General features: G+C 38.3%; 1 protein-coding gene across 6 annotated transcripts in view; it reads left to right on the top strand.

Moving 5' to 3' along the window:
• WWC3 (WWC family member 3) overlaps window positions 1-23,997 on the top strand; it is a 104,358-nt gene that overhangs the window by 65,630 nt on the left and 14,731 nt on the right. For 5 of the 6 annotated variants that reach the window (XR_012778568.1, XM_075522503.1, XM_075522522.1 and 2 more), the window contains exons 9-15: window positions 7,623-7,865; window positions 11,066-11,155; window positions 12,281-12,855; window positions 19,011-19,131; window positions 19,985-20,059; window positions 21,117-21,203; window positions 23,609-23,801. Coding sequence is in view for 5 of the 6 variants with exons in the window: in XM_075522503.1 (XP_075378618.1) it covers window positions 7,623-7,865; window positions 11,066-11,155; window positions 12,281-12,855; window positions 19,011-19,131; window positions 19,985-20,059; window positions 21,117-21,203; window positions 23,609-23,801 (1,384 nt within the window). In the remaining variant the exon portion in view is untranslated. The remainder of the gene's footprint in view (window positions 1-7,622; window positions 7,866-11,065; window positions 11,156-12,280; window positions 12,856-19,010; window positions 19,132-19,984; window positions 20,060-21,116; window positions 21,204-23,608; window positions 23,802-23,997) is intronic. The other variant, XM_075522541.1, reaches the window with a different exon arrangement.

The raw sequence follows: 23,997 nt of genomic DNA, 5'->3' as shown, positions 1-23,997 counted from the left end.
GTGGGCTTGCTTGTTTGTTTTTTAGTAGCAGAAGCATTTCTCAGCTGGAAATGCTGAACATTTGTTTACTCATGGAATGCAGTATTTCTGAACATCAGAAGTGAGCTGGGGTTTGATGTTAATTAAGTGTAGAAAATCCGGGTAACTAATCTTCCAACTAGAGAATAGTAATTGCAGTAAGGGTAGTTTTGCTGTCCTGGCATAGCAGCTCTGACAATGGTCTGTTATTTAGCAAAAGCATGTTAGTTGCTTTAAAATAGTAGCTTTATTCTGCCCAGTATGTTGTACGGAAGTAATCAGCTTTCAGCGTTTGAGTGGAACTGCACAAAGCTCATTGCCCCTACCAGTTATCTCTGTGGTTGCATTCTTCATTTATCATGCATTCCTTCCCCTTAGCTTGCTGGCATTTCTGTAGGGCTTTTGTCTCTACTAAATATCTTTGTGTTCGTTCTCCCTTGGCTGGTGAAATATCTACTGTTACTGCACAGTGTGGGTGACAGAATGTGCTGCGATGGATTAAAATCTACAAAGTAGAAAATTAAAATGCTACACTATGTCACAACTGTAAAGCAGTATATTATGACTACTTGCTTGTCAAATAGGGTGTGGAAACATATAGCAAGTAAGTATAAGAGGCAAACCGTCTTATTTCCAAGTTTTAATGGGAGACTTTTAAAATACACTGTAGGAGAAAAGTATGTCTTTTGCCTTAAAGGAAAGCAGGAAAAAAGCCCCACAAACTGAAGGGCAGTGTGTTGCATTTTAGTCACTCTTGTGAATCTAGCCAGAAGATCATACAGCTCTAGATACAAACAGAATAGTTGCCATATGTAGTAAAGAAGTTTCTAAAAATAAAAATATGTTCTCTGTACATGGTGTCTTTGCAAGGAGATGCAGTGTTGGGATTTCTGAATGAACTATCTTGAGGAATTCGGGAGATGAGACCCAGTGATAGTAGAAAAGTTGGCTTATACTCCCAAAATATCTCTCCTCCCTCATAAAAGATAATTTGATTTTAATTCCTCCTTCAGAAATCTCTCTAACTGCTGAGTGGTTTGGCCTTTGCATAAATTAAGACATTCACATAGCTTTTTTTTTCCCCTTTGGTTTCCCACTGGAAGGAAGTTGGATAATTTGCAATTTAATTTTTCCCATGGGTATTTCAGATGTTGTGAACTGTGAGTTTTGACATCTTCAGCATGCTGGGGAAGAGGTCCTCTCTCCTGTGTCTGATCCAGGCTCTGGGAGGAGGCGTGTAAATTCTACTTTTTAACTTGCCAGTCATGCTGAAGAGAGGCTCAGTCACTTTTCTTCTGCTCTTTACTCTTCTCTTCTCTCCCCCCCCCCCCCCCCTTATTTTTAAATAAACTGTACCTTATTTTCATGAAATTTCTTCTCTTGGATCTGTCAGTGTGGCTCTCCAGAGAAGCAGGAGAGAGGGAGGGAGGATGGTCTTTTTGAACAGACAGCCCCACGCTGCCTGGGTAAATACTGTTTTTAGTTTCAGTTGCTATTTCAGTGAGACCACCTCTCATGAAAGCATTTGCACACTGGAAAGTGTACCCCTCAAGCACTTTTCTGAATAGACTGTTTCATAGAAAGAGAAATCAAAAGCAAATTGTTTTTCTTTGATAACTTTTTAAGTTGTGCAGTTCACTATAATGACTACATGAATTATGTTAGCAAATGATCATGAAATGCTGTTGCTGCAATGCCTCATATCCTGTGAAGTGTATTAATCAATAGATGAAGAATGATCCCTACAATAAGAAGCACCAAAATTTTTAACTGTGATTTTTAAAATTTATTTTTTTTTATAATCCAGTCTGATGGTAGCTGACTTTAATGAACTAATACATCCAAGCATCTTCAACCATCTTATCTAATTTGGGTGCAAAAGCAGTAATTTGTTTATGCTTTCTCTAAATTTGAATTCAAAGATGTTATTTTTCATTTCAGTTGTTTAAATCATACAGTGGCTGTCAACAAATTTATTTTAGCCTTGAAAAAGCCTCCTCTTCAGCTGTGCTTAATATTCCCTTTAAGAATGTCACTTCTTTCTTTTCGGTATAGTTGCTGAACAGTTACTTTGTTGCAAACTTGTTGTCTCATTACCGAAATTAATTTTCAGTTGGGCTTTTAAAAGCACTAGCATAAGCAGAAGTATGTCCGTGCAATTTGTGCTTGTACTAACAAAATATGTGTTGGTTGGATATTGATAGCAACATTCCAGTATTGATACAATAACATAGTCAAGTATTGTCCTGTTAAAATTCATCTTGGTGTAGGCAGGTTTCAAGGTGTAATTGCCTAATTTCTAGTGAAGTTCAGCCGATTTGTATGCTTTATTCTGCTAAACTAATCTGAAAATCTGATTTAGGGATGAAGTAATCTGTCTGATACCACATAAATATCTGGCTCAGGCATGTCAGTTAAACCTAAATCTCCCAGTGTCAGTTTTTAAACATAAAACTTTTTCTTTGGGTTATAAAGGGACCTAAGCCATGCTCTTGAACTGTCATTAAAGTTTCATTATACCAGTTTACCTGTGAATTGGGGAACATACTAATTCCTCTCCTCTATTGGTTTTAGTAGGCTTTCTGATTTTCCTAAAGGTGAATGCCTAATTTTATCTGCAAAATGCCAGTGGACTCTAAAGGTTTCATGAGTGTCTTAAGCCAATTTAAGACCTCTGTGTTATTGAATCAGGCTGCCAGGAAGGCTGGATATTCTACAGAGTGTACTCGTGTTGTCCGCCAAAGCCACAGTGGCACATACTTGCAGGAACAGCCAAAGTAGACACAGTGGAGAAATTTTGTGAGCATTTGGCTGAGTTCCCCAGCTTCTTGTTCTTTCCAGTTCTTTCTTCCCCTTTCCCTAGCCTTCCCCTCTTTGGATATAAATCATAATCCACTCTCAAGAGGTTCTGTAAATACCAGAAATTACCGAGTTCTGGCACCCTTCATTATGTGTCTTCAGTCCCCCAGTCACGTCCTCTGGGTATTGCATGTGGGAGAAGTTCCCTGTTACCTGAAGTAGCAGAGAACTGGGTCCAATTATAAGCCTAGGGAAAAGAGTAAGCTGGGCTGATTTTATGTGGATCGTCTCTGCATATTTGTGTGATCTTAGCCACCATTCTCCTCCAAATAAGAACTGTGGATTTTTTTCTTTATTTTATCCCCACGGTCTTCCCATTCCACAGGTAACAAAGGCCTCAGCTGTAGAGTGGTCTGATATGTCACCCAAAAGTCTAGGCATTTAAATGTAAGGCGGTTTTGGTTTTTTTCCTTGGAAAATTCAAACAAAGTAAGTTCAAAGAACTTGTTTAAGCTGGAAAGACCAGAGCTTGTAGGTTAGGAAGAGCCAGCTGTAGGATACCCATAATTTGTCCCTTTTATGAGCATGAGTTAGGACCTTTGCATTGCTTCAGAGTATTTCCCTCCCCAAGACACCTGTTTAGTTCATAATCTGAGTAATGGTCTAAACATGGGGTTAATTGTAAATCAGACTCTTTCATCTCACAAAGAAGTGATTTTTACTTTAATCTCACTTCTCATGCTATATTTTAATAAATAACCTCTTCTAAACTGAAATGTTCTCGAGCTCAGCAGTATAATTTCATTAGTGCTGGATTCAGATAGCAGTCTTGAAAATGAGGTCCTAGAGACTAAAAAAATCTTTTTGGTTCCCCAGATACTTCCGATGACAGAAGGGTTGCCCTGTTTTGTCTAGGAGGGTCTGTGTAGGTATATAACGATTCAGACATACTGTAAATTCTGAAAACACATGCTTTTTTGTCCCCATGATGTAGTTTGTGTAATAAACCACTGGCTGTACTGATCTCCACCCTCATGCTGTGTCTACATTATCATCTTGGGCTAGGCATCATTCTAGCTACATTAATATGGCCATTTCAGGGCAAGTTTGCCATTTTGAATCAGTGTTTACTTAAGATCACCAGGTTAAACCTATGTCATTCCATCTGTGCCCCTCCTGCTTTTCTGCTTAGCAGGAGCTGTTATATTCATCTCCATTTGAAATTTTTAAATACTGAAATAAGCAGCAAGTTGGTCTGCCTACCTAGGAAACCAGTCATTTGATACCACCTACTCGAGCCTGGAATGTAAGCTCCTCAGCACTTGTTATGCAAGGATGGGAATGGGCAAAATGCCTGGAATGTTGATGGTTGAAAATTAACTGTTTTTTCCCCAGGAATATGTTAAATTGCTATATCAGTAGGGACCTCAGTATCTGGCATTAGGCCAGATAAAAGTACTCTTTTACAGTGGCTACACTGAAGAAGTAGTATCTTAAAAAATACCCAGTAGGAAGGAAAAATGTGTTACAAGCTTCATAAAGGATCCTAAATATTTTTTTTTCCTTTAATTTGCAATCTATGTCAGGTCATTGATTTATTTAAGTGGGTGTTTAAGGTAGGTGAATATATGCACCGAGTCTGAAAACACAAACTAGCCACTTTTTTGTAACATACCAGCAGTGAGAATGGCTGGTGTAGTATAGGTATAAAATCTGGAATGGACAAGCACAGTGAAATGGCTTGCTTATGCATTTATTGTGTTTGGGAAGAAAAGCTTGTGTTGGGAGACCACAAATTGCAATTATGGAACATGCTTAAGAGGATTTTTTATTATGTTTTTAGCAGAACTGAACATGACTCCTCAGATATTTTTCTTAGGTTTGAATGAGTGAGACCATAAAAGCCTTCAGGATCTTTCCTAGCTAAGGAGATAAATTTCAAAAAGTTCATCACTGGTAGCCTTTTGGAACAACTTACCGTACAGAGGGAGTCCTCAGTGGAAAGCAAGCAATAAAATTCCCCAAAAACTTTGGTTCATTTGCAGGAAATACAGGTTGCAGAAAACTGGCTTATTGGTGCTGAAGTTCTGCTCCCAAGAGATTCCTGCATTATGTAATAATTTGCAAGTGCTTTTTCTTTGCTTAAGGGGAAAACGTAGAGACAAGAGCTAGCTGAAATGCTAAGATTGTCAAGGGAATTCAAGTTAAATACCTAATCAGATTTTGGAACTCTTCAGTGATACAAACCTTGTCCACAGCAGTACTTTTCCCTTTAATTACAGTATAATTAAGTTACTGGATGACAACTTCCTACTTTCAAAGCATCATCATAACAAAAATTGAGGGGAAAAAACAAACTTTAAACTGGAATGTCATACACAAAGGGAGTTATGTGCTCTCAGCAAGCTCAAGAGCCTAAATGAAAACCTCTTGTATTGAGGGTGGTGTTTTACTCTACAGCTGAGTGGATTCAGTGGTGAACTAGCACTGAAAGGGGGGATCCCAGCTTCCCTTCTTGTCTGCTGGTACTTCTCTCCTTCTTGTTGCCTACATTAGCATTTATTTACTCCTACAGTCAGCTTCTTAGCCAGCTAACGCTGCATTAGAAAAATAGCTAGCAAAACAATTGTGAGCATTAAAATGAAGGAGAAGGTCATTCCTTCAGCTTTCTTATAAAACAACCCAGAGACTTCACCAGACACATCTAATCTTCTTTCATCCGCAAGCTGTGTAAGTGCTTATGAACGTGGTCACTCAAATACATTGCCAGGGCTCATCTGATTCACACTCATGTGCCAAGCTATGATAACCTAATTGTACGTGAATTCTGTAATTCTGCTGAAAGGACATTGAGTGCCTATTTGTTTCATTTGGCACTGAACACTTGAAAATCAAGCTGTATCCGCCTTCAGGAGTGTTTACTGAATCTTTAACAGCGTAGCAGCTTGGGTAGGGGAGAGGAGGGGTCCTGACTCTGCTCGCTCTTCCTGGCCCTGACTTTTGGTCGATGGGGAGAGGTGTTCAGGAAGCTGCATCTGGAATTCATGCACAATAGCTGAGGCATGAAATATGTAGACTATACGTATCGATTCACAATGGTGCTTTCAGTAGCTATTGGCAGGAAGTTGGTTATTAATGCAAGGTGGAGGAAATAGTATTGAAGGGCTTGATAAAGTATTCTCCTTTAGACTAAAATGTGACATAATACCCAAGTTCTTTACTTGCTGCAAATGAAATCTGGGGGTGGGGGGGAGGAATCTATTTGACAAAAATCACAGTAAAATTCCTATTCATATATGAATGCAGTCATTGCGAAATGACTTGTATTGATACTTTATTTCCCTTCCCCTGATAATAAGATGGCCAAATACTTTCCAGATGTCAGTATGAAATAAACATTGCATGAGGTTTTGTTTTTAGATGGGGAAAACCTTACCTTTGTCACGTCTATGCCTTTTATTCTTAAACACATGTTATCACACTGTGGATCCTCTGTTTGCTTGTTACGTGCTTTTACCTTGCTTTGTTTGTTATTATATTTTCTTTCTTACCAGATATTTTGGAAAAAAGATTACTCTAACTTATCAAAGAATGAACGCATATCCCGCTTCTATGGCTGGCTTTAAATGTGCTTTTATTTATTTGTTTATTTAAAGGGTGATAATCTTTTACGGTGCGCTGTACTTCAAATGCTACCATTTCAAAGCGGAGATGAAACTGAGGTGTACAACTGGACAACTGTTTTAAAGTTCTTTAGTTTCAAATGTTCAAAAATGAGAAAGCTAGATTTTCTCTTATTTACTTTTCATTTTAACTGTAACATTCTAAAGTGTCTAAATTGCCCATTGTAAAACAAGCATGAATACCTAGCAGTAAAAGAGTGTTCTCCCTTTTATGCTTATATACCTTTTGATTTTGCCAAAAGAAACATTTGTGATATTTCTAGCTTTAGGGTTCTTTGTAATATTTATAAGAGTTCAAAATTCGGTTTTAGCAGAACATTTTCTTAAAATGTCAACTGTGGAATTATTCTTACAACTGTTGTTTCGTGTAGTGGCTCAGCATATTGGGATATAGGAGACTACTTTTGACTATAAAGCCTACTACTACAAAAAAAATCAAGTTAGCTTATTTAATTTCTTGTTTTGATGATGGATCTATCTAAAGCGACCTGTATTTTGTAACCAGTAAACCTTTTTTCCAGACCTATGTTTTTGTTTACTGACAGCTTATTTATTCTTGAAATTTTGTTGTTGGTCAGGACTGCCTAATATTTTCATCCCCTTGAACCATTCCTCTGCTAGGTGGGACATGAATACATGGACCTATTGTCTCTAGATAAGCATGTCCCCTTCATCCCCTTCAACTTCTCACTACACTTTTGAAATCCAAAGTTAAGATCTGATAGTGGAAGAATGAGAAATGAAAGGATGTTCAACTGCATCAGCTGTACAGGCAGCAAACTCAAGAGCTCTAAAATATGAATTGATTTATTACAAAATGAGAACTCTGTGAAGACAGATACCATCCATGTGATAAATAAATGCACTGTAGTTCTTATACAGCTACACACTTAGGAGCACTTGCAGTTCTTTAGTGTTTTAAAAATACACAAAACAAACAAAAAACCACCCCAAAACCCAGAAGCAAATAATACTTCCAAACTCCCCTAAATTTTCTTGTTTTGAAATTTAGAAGAAAAAAGTTACAGAAGTCACCAGGCTTCACCTTTTGGTATTTTTCCTCGTAATTGTCTTCATCTTTGTCTCTTCTGCATTTTGAAATATATTTATCCTCTTCTAAAGAGTTTCGAATATACAACAGCAGCTGGCCTTGCTAGACAATGAATCTTGGCCAGGAATGGCTGAAGCGGACAGGGACCGTCTTCAGCTCATCAAAGAGAAGGAGGCTCTTCTTCAGGAGTTGCAGCTCATCAGTCGGCAGAGACGATCCCCAGAAGACATTGCACGTTTGGAGGAAGAAAAAAGACGCTTGGAGGATGAAATTCAACGGGCTCGAGCAACATCTGCTCATGGGGCCACTGAAAGGTTTGGGAACTTAAATCGTTTTCTTATCTACTGTAAGATCCATATGGGTAGTTTCAAAAAGAAGAGTAGGGAATTTCACTGTGTTTAAGAAGCAAAAAATGTTACTAGAGTAATTTGCTTTCAAAAAAGGAAGAGACTGCTCCTGAATGCCATTATTTAATTCTGTCTGTCTTGAAATTTTCTGAATGAAAGTTAGAGTGATGTCAACTAGTTAGTTCTCCTTTCATTCGTCTAAAAAGTCTGAATAGGAAGAAGAGATCAGAATAGGGTCACAAAAGATGCTTGGAAAAAGTCTGAGTGATACTGTCTGATAATAGAGACCTGAATATCTGTAATATCTCTCTACTTGAAATCTCCAAAAGCCTCAGAACAAAGATCCTTTCCTATATTTGGTTTCTGCCTTATAACAGGGAAGTTAAATGATTAAGTTTTTACTGCCTTTTGTATACAATTTTTCCTCTTAATTTGCAATCTCAGCAGTGGGAGCACATCCCAACTCTGACGTTCCAAACATAGTAAACAGAGTCATTCTTGAAAACTCAAATTAAATATCAAGTTATATGTAAAAACAAACAACCCCCAAAACATATTAATGGAAACACTGTGTTTATTTCAAAGTTGTCCAGGTTTTCCTGTAGCCAAAGAAATGGACAAAACCTCTTAACCTCTTGTTAGCATAGTCTGCTTCCAGTGAAAGCGAGAAAGTACTTGTTCTTGTTTCCCAGACTTGGTTCTCTTAAGTAGTGGTAAAACCCCAGGATTGACACTTGAGGAAAACTACATGAACCAGCTTTAATGTGATCTGTGTAAAGGTTAATATTTACGTAATTAAGACACTTTTAAAATACTTAGAAGTGCCTTCCATATACAAATTTTGAGAACTTCAGTTCCTTTGAAAAGGCTTACTTCAGACAGTAAATTCAGGCAATAAATAGAAAATTCACAGCCAACCTGCAGTTCAATGTTACATATTTTGCAGTTTTTGCAATATTGTTAGATTGGCTTTCCAGCTTAAACTGACAGAAAAGGGAGTTCACTTTACACTGCAGTGTAGTAAGTTTTATTTGTTGTTTTTGGGTTCTCATGCTAGGTAGTGTATACTATGTTGGCAAGAAGGCCAAGCTATTTTTCCATGTAGTTCATGCTGTGGAAACCAGCGTTCCAATGTGATACTTGATATTTCAAATGCTAGCAAAAAGTTGAGTAGAAGTTAGAATAATATTGAAGGGCACTCTATTTTTGTATAACAAATTGGAGGAAAGCTTAACTATTAGTGGCCCTGATTTATTTGTTTGTTTTAGATTCAGGAATAACCAAAACCATTTCTAGTTCTGCTTTTCTATTTCCACTTTCTCCTAATAGTGAAATACAAAGAAGTTTCCACTTTAAATAATTACCAGTTCTGTTCTGTTACTGAGTTTTAAAGGCACTGAGTTATGCGCAGATCAGAACTAACTTAAAATCTGTATGACAGAGGTGGGGTTTTTTGTTGTTGTTTGTTGTTTTGTTAGGGGGGTTTATTTTTTTAAGATCAGCTGGCAGCCTTAGTTGGAGGCATCTCTTGCCCTTTAATGCAGGTATCTACCTTACAGCATTGATGACTGTGGAGTGTAGGTTCCTAAGTTTGTTTTTTAAAGTAGATGGTGTGGATAGCTTTTCTTTCCCTTGCGACCTTTTGAATCAGTTAAGTTTCTTGCATCCATTTGTCTTTTTCTTTTGGTTCCTGCATGCAGTGCCTTCAACATGTTAAGTGTACATAGCTGAGCTGCAGCCTTCCTTGCACCACTTGGTTAACCTGGTCTGGGGACCACAGAAACGGGAGAAAAGCTTCAGCGTTGCATGCGCTGGGGTGTGCAGCTTCTGCTGTGTGGTTGCAATGAAGGGAGCCTCCCCAGAGGGCGGTGGGGTTGCTGGAGCGTAGCGCTACAGCCCCTTGCCAGCATATGAATTGATGAAGTTGGAGGCCAAAGAAGTTGAGAGATTTAGGTTTTTACTGCTAACAAAGACATAGTTTTTTCATATCTTAACCATCCAAAATTTATTGAAACTAATGCTGCCATTTTGTTTTATCCAGAAGGACTCACTTTTTGTTGATTTTTTTTTTTTTTTTTTTTTTTTTTTAAATCCTACCCATTAACATGTTGAATTCTAACAGCTGTCTTTGCAGTTGAGGAAGATCTGAAGCACTCAAATAAGTTTGATCTGCTTTCTCCAAACTGTCTGTCAGAATCCCAATTTCCAGCCAACTTGTGAATGTAGGGCTGGAGCAGTAACTTTCCTGGACATACAAATGTACAACACAAAACAGATTACCACACTGATTTTATTTTGAAGTTCAGTGATTGGGCTTGGAAAAACAAAACACCAGGAATACTTACAATTCTGGATTCAGGAAGAGAATAAATGTGATATCAATGGATAAAATCTATTCTTCGAAGTTTTAATGATCTCAAAATACAGAATTTAAGATACCTTATAGGTCTGTGAGACTGACAGCATTATAGGTACATTCTATTTGTGTGGTGGCAGTGGCACTGAGTAATTCAGCTGCTTGTTATTAGAGTGGGCAAAAAATAAGTCGCAGCGAGACATTTTTGTCATAGCTTAGTATTCAAAATGCTGTATCACCTGCTTAAATATAATGATATATAAATGTACTTGAAATATCTAGAATTAGAGCTTAAAACTGAGTTTTATGGTTACTGCTTAACAGAGGTCCTCCAAACATTTTCTTTTTATCTTTGAAATTTGACACTAATTAGCTTGCATAATAGTGCTATTTGCAATATTTTTTTCCTGCCAGGGTGGCAAAAGTCATAATAGTTCTCTGTATTTTACTGGCACAGTCAGGTTGATGCAAAAGAAGAAAAAATCTTGTAGAGTCTGATGTTTTTACCTAGGACTTTTTATGACTTTGCTAATTGGTGTAATGTATTGTCAACATTAGGACTCTTACATTGTGCCTCACTTACTCTTCTTGTCTGGGAATTCTGCTGGAGTCTTGGTTCTTGCGTTCTTGCTGGAATTACCATTGCTGCATATGAGCTGCGTAAATTAAAACTTTTCATTAAACAGTGAAACGTCTTTTTATATTCCAAACTGCAATGCAATTATATTTTTCTGTACGTGGAAAGCTCCTAGCACTTCTTGAGCACTACTGTAATGAAGAAAAATAGTAATATGTATCTGTTTAATTATAGGATACTGTTACAGGAAAAGAGAAATTGTTTGCTTATGCAGCTAGAAGAAGCTACACGTTTAACCTCGTATTTACACTCCCAGTTAAAAAGGTGAGTTATGTAAAACCAAGACGTTTTGAAGTTTAACAGCAGCAGAGGATATTAATAATCTATAAAGTTTACCTTTTAATACTTTCATGTATGTGTGCTAAGTAAGTTAATTTTTTACTAAATTTATACAGTTTGGTCTATGGAATGTGATGATTTGGATGGAGTTTTATAAATAGTATTAGTGATGGCTATTTGGGCTAGATTATTATGTGTATTTGGGAATTTTATATGTTATCTTATTTTCTGAAAAGAAGATACATACTTAAAACACATTGTAATATTGTTACAGTTGTATTAATACGAAGATAACATTCTTTTAATTTCTCTGAGGTTTTAATATTCTGATACCTTCTCCAAAGGAGGGGTTTTTGATCCCTGGTGAGATAACAAAATTTTGCCATTTAAATACACGAATGTGCTAAGACCCACACAGAAGCCCGGAATGTTTTGCATATTCACACTTGCAGCTGCCTTTTTAGATGCAGCTCTTGGGGATTCCTCAGCTCAACACCACGCCAATATCAAAAGCTCAGTTCCTGCTGTGTCTCACTTCATCTCTCGCTGTCACTTACATTCTTCTCTCCCGAAGTGTGAGAGTGGTAAGAGGAACTGGAATGGGATTCATCCTAAAGTCTTTTTGATTTTGCACTGTGAGGGTGAGGCTTACAAAGCAGTTTGTTAGGACTTTCCAAATCCCTTCACACTTCTCCCTGATATGTTTATGACCCATCGTTAACATAAATTCAAGCTGGATCATGGTAGTCTACCCTTCCTGGCTTTACATTGAGTCCACTGATCCAGATCCTGCTCTGGCCTCTTTTCTGCCAAATTATGGCTCCTTACATGTTGGAGGAAAGAGTAGGCTCGTCCTGTTGGACCATTTGTCTTCAGGCACTTGGTCCTGATTTGGTTGTCACTTGCGCTGTTCCAGTCATGGTTGTGCTTGAGACCAGGGCAAGAACCACAAGCTAGACCTTAAAATGCCGAATCATCTCTCCGTGTCACCGTACTGAATACATGTAAAATTGCTTGTGTAATCTGGATTGACGTTTTTATGTCTGCACCAGTGTTTCTGATTATATTTGAAAGGGCCTTTTTTGTTTTCTCTTTCTTTGTCTGCCGTAGTCTGTCAGCTAGCACCCTCACAATGTCCTCTGGCAGCAGCAGGGGATCCCTGGCTTCCAGTCGAGGATCCTTGGCCTCCAGCAGAGGCTCCCTCAGCTCGGTCAGCTTTACGGACATCTATGGCCTTCCGCAGTACGACAAATCAGATGGCGTTACAGACTACGGGCAGCATTTACGCTTTGACATAATTCCTTTCGAGTCTCTCACAAAGGATGTGCCATACACTGATCCCATTGGACACTCGAATTTCAATAAGCAGCGGAGGTCTCTGGATACCCCACAGTCCCTGGCATCCCTGTCATCACGGTCCTCCTTGTCATCGTTGTCCCCTCCAAGCTCGCCTCTGGACACCCCATTTCTCTCTGCGTCTCGAGATTCTCCCTTAGCTCAGATGTCGGAAGGTTTTGAGGAGATGGCAAGCATAGGAGCCCTGGAAATGCTCAGGGCTCAGACCACAGCATTGGGTGACGATGATACACAAGGAACGAGCTCATCTCAGACATCCACTTACCCTGTGGACAATGAAGGGCTGCGAGAAATGGGACCACAGCTGACTGCTGTCCAAACTGGTGGAGGTGAGTTTCTGGACATTATTATTTTGTCACATTATCATAGGAAATGTCACACAGCCCTAAGCATACTAGCACAGTAGAGATTGTTCCTCAGTTTGGCTTATTTTACTTCCATCAGTTAAAAATTACATGGTAGATGTTAGCTGTTAAAAAAACAGCCAACCAACCAACAAAAAAACCCCCCAAACTTTAGATTTAGGGCAAAGAGGTGAAAAAGTAGAGAAATCCTTGTAAATAGATCTTAAAATAGTGGTGAATGGGGTGGAAGAAAGGGAATGGAATATGGACTTTCTTTGGAGCGTAGTGCATAAAAGGAGTAAATATTTTGGTCTTGGATTGGGAATTAGTAAAAAAAAAAAAAGCATGGTTTAGTTACTTCTGAGGCCCCCAATTGTGCCCATGTTGCCATTATTCTGATAATGTAAAGCAACACAAACCCAGGGGAGATAAGGGAAAAAATAACCAAAACCAAAACAAACCCCCCAAAAACCCCAAACACAAAACCAGGCATGAGGTGATGCTTCCGACAGTGCTTGAAGGCTGGCTGATGCCATGCTGAATTTGTGCACACCCCAGACCAGGTTCCCATGTCTAAGTTCTGCGATGGAGCAGAAGCCACAGTAGCATGGTGCACTGTGCTCATGAATAGAGTGCTTCGTAAGCCAAGGAGTGTCTTTTGTAGGGGGTGTGTGAGAAGTTAAACATCCACTTGAGTGGTTGTCTCAGAGAACCTGTACTCTTGTGATCACAGAGGAGTGATGTGTGCAGTTACCATGGCACACATACTGTTGAGTTTTCTTTTCCTCCTTGACTGTAAAGTTGATGGACTTGCTTTAGCTTGCATTGGTGGAAGCTTCTTAGGCACTACAGTTGAGAAACATAAATTAGAGAGATCAAAAGAGGAACCAGAAACCTTTTTAAAAAACAAACCAAACAAATTTAAAAACCTGAGCATACAGGCACATGAGAAATTTCTTTCCCTGTTTTAATCAATCGAATGAAGAACTGCTGTTAAAATGAAAAAGAGTATTTGTGTGTTGGCTTGCTCGTGTTTCTAATAAAACCATACCAGTAGAGAAGGGCTTTTAGAGAATATTTTTAATATTAAAGATTGTAATTCCCATCCCATTTCTATATCCAGAATTATGTGTTAGCAGTTCCGTAGAATTTTGCATTCAACTTATGACATCAGGAGTAATGTGAAATATAACCAGAGAATGTATCGTATTAGCCTACCAAAATCTTATTTGTCAAGTGATAATGAGAAAGAACATTGACAGTATATAAGGAAAAGCTTTCAGCTTTTTATTTTTAAAGAGAAAATGTCACCACTGTGCTAAAAAGCCTGTATTGCTCAAACAGCATTTGGGTCTAGACTCACCTACTTTCCTTAATGCAGCTAGCATTGCCAGAAGATACTGCTGCAGAATTTACATTTACTAGATGTAAACATTTCTAGTGCCCATATTGCAGCTTTCAGACCAAAATAAACAGAATTCCAGAGACCAGCATGTAAGCTTGTGCTTAAATTAGTGCCATGAAGAGGCTTCCTGAGGCTTTCTTTAAACCTCAGATCAGACCACAGCATGTCTTCACCCATTGTGGTAAGTGAAACTATGTTAGTAGTTCATTTATAGCTCGTACGTGTTTCCTAGAAGTGAAGGCCTGGTCTGAGGGCCTAGGGAGCAATAGGATGAGGGTCAAGTTCCTGCATTGGTTTTCCTTTTCTCCCTTCTCTGCCACGTTTCTACACATTTCACATTTCTCTGAAAACCTCTGGCAGAACATGCCTGCACTACCTGCTGTCACTGCTGTGGTGTCCAGCTCCTAAGTCCAGGGGTTACAACTTTTCTCTGGGTACAAGAGTGCTTTGTGTTGCTTTTTGAGGAAGAATGTATGGTGAAAAGGTAGCCAGGCTGTCTTTTTTTAAGATTTTTTTTTTTTTAAATATTTGAATTTAAAAAAAATTGCTTAAGAAAAATTTGTTTAACCTTTCTGATTTTTGACTGTAGTCATGACTACTTTGAGCTCCACACTCACTAGCTGGTGAGTTTGCAATTGTAATGCAGTTGTTTGCAAGTAGCAGTTGGAAGTTTCAAAATTATTTTGGTTTTGTACTCTTTTTCTTGAAGAATTTGATGGAGCATCAAGTTCGTATATCAGAGTTTGGGACCCCCCAGATGTTGGGGGGTTTTGGTTTTCACTAAGGTACTATGCAGTGTGCTTTGCTGCTGCCACCCAATGGTCTGGTAGTATAATGTGATGCTGGAAAACCAGTAAGTCTCAGCTTGGACAAATCTTTTGCCTGTTCCTTCACTAGACAAAACATGAGGTAATTTTTGCAAATTCTAGGGGCCAGGAGGGTTAACACCGAACAAGCTGCACATGCTTTGCACTGAAGCAGCACTTGAGCAAGTTCAAGGAGTTCTTCAGGAGCTGCAGTTTTGAAGTTCAGTTGCTGATCTGCTGTTTTATTGTTCTGCATCTGTCTCAGGGACATACTGTGAGATACGTTAGCATGTGTGAATGGAGGGAATATGCCTGAGAGGTTAAATCCATCGAATTTATAAAGCTGGGAGTGGGAGAAAACATGTTAATAAAATATTGGGCTTTAATATCTTCACTATCTCTTCCTCTCTATCCTAAAATAATCTTTCAAGTGCTAAGTTTCCTTTAATGCCTAAATAATCTCTTGTTTGCAAAATACTGTCATAGATCTAAAAGATTATTTACCATTGTGTGCTTTTCATTTTGTCTTGTTTCTCATGCGGCACAACAGAAAAATTCACTGTAAGTGAACCTGAAATTACTTATTGTGCTGGTTTTGCCTGTAATTCCCAGTGTGTTTTTCAGTGTGAAGTGTTGGTTGGTTTTTGGGGTTTTTTTGTTTTTGGGTTTTTTTCTTTTTTTTTTTTTCTTTTGAGTTGCATGTGAAGAAACAGGAGATTTTGCTACATTTGGTTTTGTTTGATATTGTGCTGTATCTGTTTAATCATTATGGCATACTTAATTTTTTGCTATGTCAACTAAACAATATATTCATGGCTGTAGTTAAATTCCTGGAAAAAGCGTTCTGCGAGCTTCAGCTTTGTTATATCTTAGTAATGCCTGACAGCATCATGGTAGGTAAGGTCTGTTTGTGTCTCTGATTTAGTTTTTATGAGAGTGTTTGACTATTTTGTTAGTGCATTTTGAGCTGACATGCGGTATTTGTAGTCTCCTAAGCTTGTGAAACATGCTTTAGATTTATTTATGTATTTTTTTAGCTAATGAAATCTTGGACACCAAAATTTCCTTTGAAGTTCACTTTTTCAACTAATGACATGTGAGAATATTCTTTTAATCAGAGCTATCTTAGTTTTATCAAGTTTTGGCACCCAGTAGTTCGGGAAATTTATATATATTGTTCACTGATGTTGTTGTTTAAGTAAGAAAATGAAAGGTAATTGTCTATCTTAGAAACTTTATTTTTAAACAATTCTTTAGCTTCCAGCATTGGAAGGTCTGTAACCTGTGCTAAAAACCTTGTTCTGTTTAAACCAAAACCTGATGTTTCTTTCTCCTTGACCAATTTTTTCTGCTGACTTTTTTTTTTCCTAGTCAAGGGCATGTTTTGGTGTTTGCATCTCTCCCAAATTTGCTGGGATTGTCCAGATGTTATCGAATGCTACCATGGGCCTTCAGGCAGTGGGCAAATCATTGTCAAGTTACAACATTGTTGTAACATGTCTGTTTTTCATGACATTATATTGGTGCTTCAGACCAATTTTTCCTTCCGGACAAATTGGGAACATGAACCTCCAAAGGAGAGGGCCCATGAGATCTTTCATCCGCTACATCTATACAAAGTGTTCACATAGAGGGGTGAGCCAAAGGCTTATTTACAAAAAGAAGTCATCCTAGTGTAACTTGTTGAAATTGGTACAGAAATTATAGAAGCACTTTCATACAAAATTTATATACTTTTCTAAAGTTCGGCCTCTTTCCAGTGATGTAAAATTATTGGGAAACTTTCGTATTAAAAAATGTCTCTACAGAGTGCTAATTTTGATTCTGCATAAATACCAGTGACAGAACTCGGAGGTGGGCTCACCAAATTAAAAGTTCTTTAAAAAAAAAAAAAAAAGCCAACCAAAAAAACCAAACCCACCACTTTGTACAAGTGATATGGAGGAGACCGTGGTTCAAATACAGTTCCTTTGCTTTCTGTGAGCTAACCTGAACTTGGCTCTCATTTGTGGTGAGGATGAAATGAGTAACACTGTGCAATGGGTGATGTACAATAAGGATGGGATGCTGTAATTGAGGGTGGAGGGGGAGGGTGGTTCCTTCTCCAGGCACAGAGGCAAACGCAGATTGGGATGTCCCTGGTCAGTGGTTAAGTTCGCTGCATAGTTGAAGATGGCTAAATCCTTCATTGAATTTAGAGAGGAGGTCCGTAGGGCTACTTAAGGATCCAAAAGGACAGTGAACTGGCTCTGTCCAGTTTGTGGGATGTCTTTTTTGGATTTTGGGACGTTCTGGGACAGAACCAGAGAATTTTAGCTCCAAACAAGACCCTGTGATTTTTGGAATATCTTTTGGGATTTTGTGCTGTTGGTGCCCTGATAAAAGGAACGTACCTCGGGCTGGCACAGGTCTGCCAGGCTCAGTGCATCTTGTCTGCCAGTCCCACAGTGAGTTAAAGCTAACCTTAGCCAGACGCTTCTGTTAACGCAGCGGCGTGGTTGTATTAATTTGGGGGATTTTTAATCAAGCTTCAAGTCCTGATGTCCTGTCCTGGTGGTGCTTGGGTGGGAGGTGAGATGGGTCCCATGCAGAGGGGTGGCTCAGTTGTCTGTACCTCAGCTGGGCTCTGCAGGTGGAGCTCAGGCTGTTGGCTGGCACTTGCTGAAGGAAATATACTGATTAGGTACCAGCCTTTTATTTTTGATGCCTTAAAATAACATGTAACAGAGATGCTTAACGAGTTGTTACTTTGAGTAAGGCATGCTTCATCCTCAGTCAGGGGTAGTAAGCATTAAACCAGCTGGTGCTTGCCTCCAGTGTGATGTGCACAGGGCTACTGTCACTCCAAATGCTGTCTGCTAAAACTGGGAATACTTCAGTGCTGTCTAAGTGTCTGAGCATGGGTAGAAACAAATAAGATGCTTTCCCTACCTCTGAAGTGACACCTCTTTGCCATTGCTTTTCTGCTTTGAGGATAGTCATTGAGCCTTAAGAAAAAGAGCGGAAAGTTGGCAAAAGTTCTTCACTGCACAGAGAAGAAACTACACTTCCACAAGTCTGTTTAATGGTTCTCTCTAGGATGGAAAAGAAGAAAACCTCGTTAGGAGCTGTCATTGAAGTGTCAAAACCATACCTATACAATTCTTGAGCATTGCCACTTGTGCACGCACCTTAAAGGATTGGTAGCTGCTATACCTACTTGCCTGTGCAAAACCTGATGTATAACATCATTTTTGTCGATGTGAAAGTGATGGCTGAGTTGCTATTTATGGTGTTGCTGGTGATTCGGGGAAGAGTGGAAGAGGGGGTTGAATATTGCTTCCTCCTCCCCCAGTCAGTTTTCAAAGTCACTCACCAAGAGTTCAAAAAAACAGTGGTCTGAGTGAGTTGGAAAGCGCTGGTTCTTTTTGATAATGCCTCTCAGACTGTAAATAAAAGCTGCTGTTATGCGATGGTATAAACAGTATGCTTTGAGACTTTGTATTAAGAAACAAATGAGAACAAAACCTCACATTGTGTTATCAGATAACTCCTTAAAAGAATTAGTCTCTGTGTTTGTTTTCAGCCTATTGTATATTCAGTAGGTAAATCTTCAAAAGTTTAGGATATCATGTGTACATATGTTGAATTAATGTAAGTCTTCCTCCAGAAGGGATTATTCTACCAGAAGAGCATTTAATAACAATGTGGTTGGTTTATACTTAGTCTTGTCAGAGAGAAATTAGCCACAAACTTCCTTCCTTAATTCTCCCACAGAAAATCTCCAGTCAATTGTATTCTAGGTTTTTAACTTAAAGTTAGATGAAAAAGCAATGAACTGTGTTTCTGCCAACTGTTTTGCCACTAGTTTTGATACAGTAAATGTTTCTTGTTTAATTTTTAAGAGATTGCCTTGAGCTGATGTTGTCTTTGCTTTTTCTCCATGACAGCTGTAACTCTGCGAGGAGACAGTGGTAGAAGATCAGAGAGGAGAGCCAGGCGAGTTTCAGCATGTCTCTCAGATCATTCACTGGCTAGTGACAGTGGCGTGTTTGAAGCTTTAAGCAAAAGGTCAGGTGTATAAATGCATAGTAAGCTGGAAATATTCCTGTTTTACCACACGGTCTGAAAGAATGAGTTTGAATTTTTGAATACGCTTTCAAAATTGCTAATTCTTAGGAACATAAGAATATTAGGTTGCATGTTTTAAAGGAAAGAAACTTTTTGCATCCAGTTCCACTGTCATCTTCACAGGTGCTAAGTCCCTTTCACTCTATTGTCTCTAACATTTTAACACCATATACTTCTCCCTTGAAAGGTAGTTTTCTCAGCTTATTAGTCGTAAATCAGTAATTTTTTCGACCATCTGTAACAAAATAAAATTGTAGAGAGTGTGACTTAGAATTCTGAGGAGCATGTGATAAAAGTATAACTGCAAGGAAGAAATATATGAACTGCTGAAAATCTAAAAATGTGTAGGTTGACCAAGTGATTGAAGGATGGGTAAAGATGTGTTATTTTACACAATAAACAGTAACTGGGAAGAAGATAGGATTTTGAGGATGCTAAAGAGTAACGGAAGACAGACCAAATATTAAACTACCCTAAATATCTTGAAAGAGGTATTCTAAAAACTCGTCTCTTAAAATTGTGAATTACTAGTTCTGTGTGTTTTTAAATAGATATCTTACAGAATCATAGAATTATTTAGGTTGGAAAAGACCTCTTAAGATCATCGAGTCCAACTGTAAGATCATAGAGTCCAACCATAATCCCTTCTTAATCTCTTCTGTATTATCAGTCCCTCCTGTAGTACCAAAACAATTGCTCATAAATCACAAAATAAATGTTAATTTCATTATGTTTTAACATGTTTTAACAGTTTAGGTCACTATGTAGTTTACAGTACTTTCTGTTCATGCAGGAATGAAGATCTGGAAGAGCCTGTTTATGGTGATGCTGCCAGTAGTGAGGAACCGCAAATACATGTTGGTTTTCTGTGAGTAGTGTTACTCCTCTTTCCCCCTGTCAACTCAGCAGGAATTGCTCACTAGTTTTCTTGGGTTTGGTTTTTAACTTTTTAATAAACTTAACTGCAGTGGATAGTTTTAAGACATTTCTGAATTGAAAGCCAAAGTTTAGTGGATGTACAGATTAGTCATCACATGCCACTTTCTGCTGGGGATGTGCCTTAACCATGGTTCATTCAGAGTCCTTTCAATGCTGGCTGATAGAAGGGCCTTCGTTACTTCTTTCAGTATAGCATTTTCATTGTCTTGGCCATTAATGAGTGTATGGATATAAGGATATGTCTCTGTGTGCGAGATGTGACTTTTTTTGCCGGATAAAGGAGGATTACCTTAGGAAAGTCACAGCTGAAGAGACACAAATATGAATACAGCTCCCAAATACAGCTTTGAAGTCCTGTGCTTAGGGCATGCTGTTGTTAGTAGTGGGAGTAGCATGGGGAAGGGCAGATTATAGCAGTGCAGGGCAGGATGTCATATCTTAGAGAGCCCTCCAGAATCGTCTCTACCCCTTGGAAAAGTAATTCCCAAGATTGGGAGTTTTCAAATCTCAACAAGGTCTGTTAGTTCCATTTCAAAATTCATGCTGATGTGAAAGAGTAGAACTTTTTATTTATTTTCATTAACCCAGGAAAATAATGCAGACTGATTTGTCTAATGTAACTGATGCGTTACATACGTGCACGCGCGCACACACACACGCATGCACGTGGTATAACTGTTTAAACCAAGGAGAGTATTTTATAAAACCTGTTCACTATCAAGAGTCACAGTAGGGAATATTATTCTTTTCAAATTGAATGTTTAATTCTCTTAGTTCTGATAACTTCATTACTGCAGCTAATATTATTAATAATGTTCTATTATCAGAGTGTGATATCTATAATTGCTTTTGATTCAAACTGATTTAAGAGATTTGTTTAACAGCAAAAAGGCTTTTACATTCTTAAAATCTTTTTAGTCTTTCATCTTTCTCTCTTAAGCAAAGTATTGATGCTTGGTGACTAACACAGGAAATTTATTTTCCAGGCATGACAGTGGAAGCGAATGTCTGTTAGTCCATGTATTACAGCTGAAGAACTTTACTAGTCTAGTTGTTAAAGAAAACTGCAAAATGTAAGCTTAAATTTCTCCTGAAGTTTGATCATTGCTTGTTTTGTGCCACAATTGTAAATACCATAAATTTGTTTGCTTTCATGCGAAATGAAGCCATTTCTGGAGAAAGTGGTATGTCTTAGATTACATGAGGATAGGGTTAATTTTATGGACACAGAGTGTCCCTTTTGTAGAACCTCTGTCATAATGGTCAGGTAACAAACATAGTCTCTAATGACCCATGTTCTTACATGTTTGTTATGCACAGGAAAGCTTGTTCAAAAACATCAAAGTCATGCTTCCATCACCCCATGCCTTCTGGCCCAAAAGCTGTCTACATTATTTGCAGTATTCCAGAAATACTGTTTCCTGTACAACTTCTCTACAGCTTATCTGTGATGTATCCCAGAATAAGCTTAGTGTAATTTTCTCAAATTCCTACTATAACATCTATATTATCAGTGAGAGATACCTTGCCCTTTATCTTAACCAAAAAAATATAAATAAATAAAAAACAAGCACATCTGTAGGCTTTTGTGGCCATTACAACTCTCCTTGAATATCTGTGACACACCTTTCGAAGATAATTTTAACACAAATACTAGCTGAGAATTAGTACAAACAATTGAATTTTTTTAACCTCTGTTGGCCTGGGCTACTTTTTCAAATTCCACATTGCATTATATAGAAAGTTGCTTAGTTTATTCTAATAAATGTTTCTTAAAAAATGGCAATGTTGCTATAAAACACAGTCTTATCTAGTGATAAGTATCTTAACATATTTTAAAGAAATTTGACCCATGAAAATTGTTGATCTTTATCACTGGGAGAGGTTGTTTGAAAACTGTGGAAAATGGAGGTGTGGTAACGTTGTATTGTAATACAAGTCATTCTGAGGGAGTTGGTAAATTGACATACATCTCACTGAATGAGTTGATCTTTGTTGGGAACACTTGATCTTGCTAACTCTGCAAACCTCTAGTGGAAATTCTTCATATTGGTGAGTGCATAAGTGTTAGTCTTTTGCTTTGTTTTCAGTGTGAGTGCGAGGGCATGCTATAGGGAAAAAATGTGGATATTGAGTAGTATTCAGCCATGTTGCCTTGTAATTAGAAAAATAAGTAAGCGTCATCTGAAGAAAGTCAAGTAGAGTCAGCAAGGTAAAAAAAAATAAAGACTCCAGAGGGGTTGTTGGGCATTGTCATCAAGGCAATCAGGCATCTAAGCAGCTCTCAAAAAGGCAGTTCTGTTCCCCATCCTTCTCTGTTAACCCCTTGTGCTGGAATAAATCAATTGCATGGCTGCATGGTAAATCAATTGGTTTGACTGGTCAGAAAAGTTTATCTTACCAAAACCAGAAAAAGCTTTTAGCGAGTATAATGAATTCTTCCATGAACGGAGGAGTTGGATTACTCTCTTTTTACAGCATGTAAAGCTGTTTAACTGATGCTCCACATGGCAGCACTGCAGTTTCACCATAGTGAGCTCTTCTAGTTGCCCTCTAACCGTTTACTTGCCTGTCAGGGTCAACCCCTCTCTGGTGGCATAAGAGTTCATGCAGCCATGGAGTCAACTTGAGTGAGCCTCTGAGCTGGATTTTTTTAATCCTTAAGCTTTATTTTTGCTAGGTTAGCATTTTAACCCAGGTAGGTTTTCTAATCTGCTTCATAACACAGTTGCATGAAGCTGTCTGCTGGCACAAGGGAAAGTATGGCAAAAAAAATAGGATATTGCAGGGGCTGGACAAGTAGTCAGGACAGAGAGAACACAGAAACACTTCTCTAAGTAGCTCTGCTGCCTTCTGTCAGATTAAAATGGTTGTGGATGTTGATTTTGGCTTGGAGTCTCAAATGAGATGGTACCAGATAATTGAATTTATTTTTTAAGATGGCAGGTGGATGCAATGATTGTAGGCTTCTTTTGCTGTCCTTTTGTACTGAGTTTCTTAAGGGCTTGGGGGAAGGTATGCTTAGTGGGTGGAAGGAAGAAATGGATCAGTGACATGGGGCAATTCAATCGCCTAAACATAGGCATGTGTTTCCATTTGAAATATCATAGCATAGCACCTGGCCTCCAGCTGCTGCTGCTTAGGAAGGCTGTAGCTCTCCCATAGATCCTATATCATATTTGCTAGCCCCATGTAGATGCCTCAGATACCCAGGGCATCTCAAGTGCCACTTGGTGACTCTGCTTAAGCACCAAGTTAAAAAAACCCTAGTTTTAGTTAGAAAAAGGTAGGGTTTCCAAATCAGCTTTGCAGTTCCTCTGTATTAAGAATACAAAGTAAATTCCTGTAACAAAGAGATTCCAGAGCAGATTATTAATGTAGAAGTTACACTGATGTTTTTGCTTATCTTGATTTTTGAGAAATGCAGAATAGCTTTCTTTATCTCAGCTGTACTATTTGTCTGTTTTGCTGTTCCCAGTCATGTGAGAGTTTATTTGCCACCACTTGAGTCAGGCACACCAACCACTTACTGCTCTAGAGCTTTGGAATTCCAAACTCCGTTAATATTTAATGAAGTTTTCCGAATCCCCGTGCATTCAAGTGTCTTGAAATTAAAATCACTGCAGCTGTATATCTGTTCAGTTGACCATCAGCAACAAGAAGAACTGTTGGTAAGTGGTCCTTTTTTCTTAAAAGCTTTATGATACGGGAAACTAAAGTTACTTGAGGAATAATTTTTAAGATTGAAAAGAGAAAGTGAAGACTTCATTTTTCCATAAGAAGTGCCGATAGAGTTAATGTGTTTGTTCACATACATAATTATGGTTGTGTTAATAAGAAATACATAAGTATCTGTGAAAGGTGGGA

Source organism: Mycteria americana, chromosome 1, assembly GCF_035582795.1.
Source record: "Mycteria americana isolate JAX WOST 10 ecotype Jacksonville Zoo and Gardens chromosome 1, USCA_MyAme_1.0, whole genome shotgun sequence".
Classification (NCBI taxonomy): domain Eukaryota; kingdom Metazoa; phylum Chordata; class Aves; order Ciconiiformes; family Ciconiidae; genus Mycteria; species Mycteria americana.
This window is presented reverse-complemented; position numbering and strand designations above follow the sequence as displayed.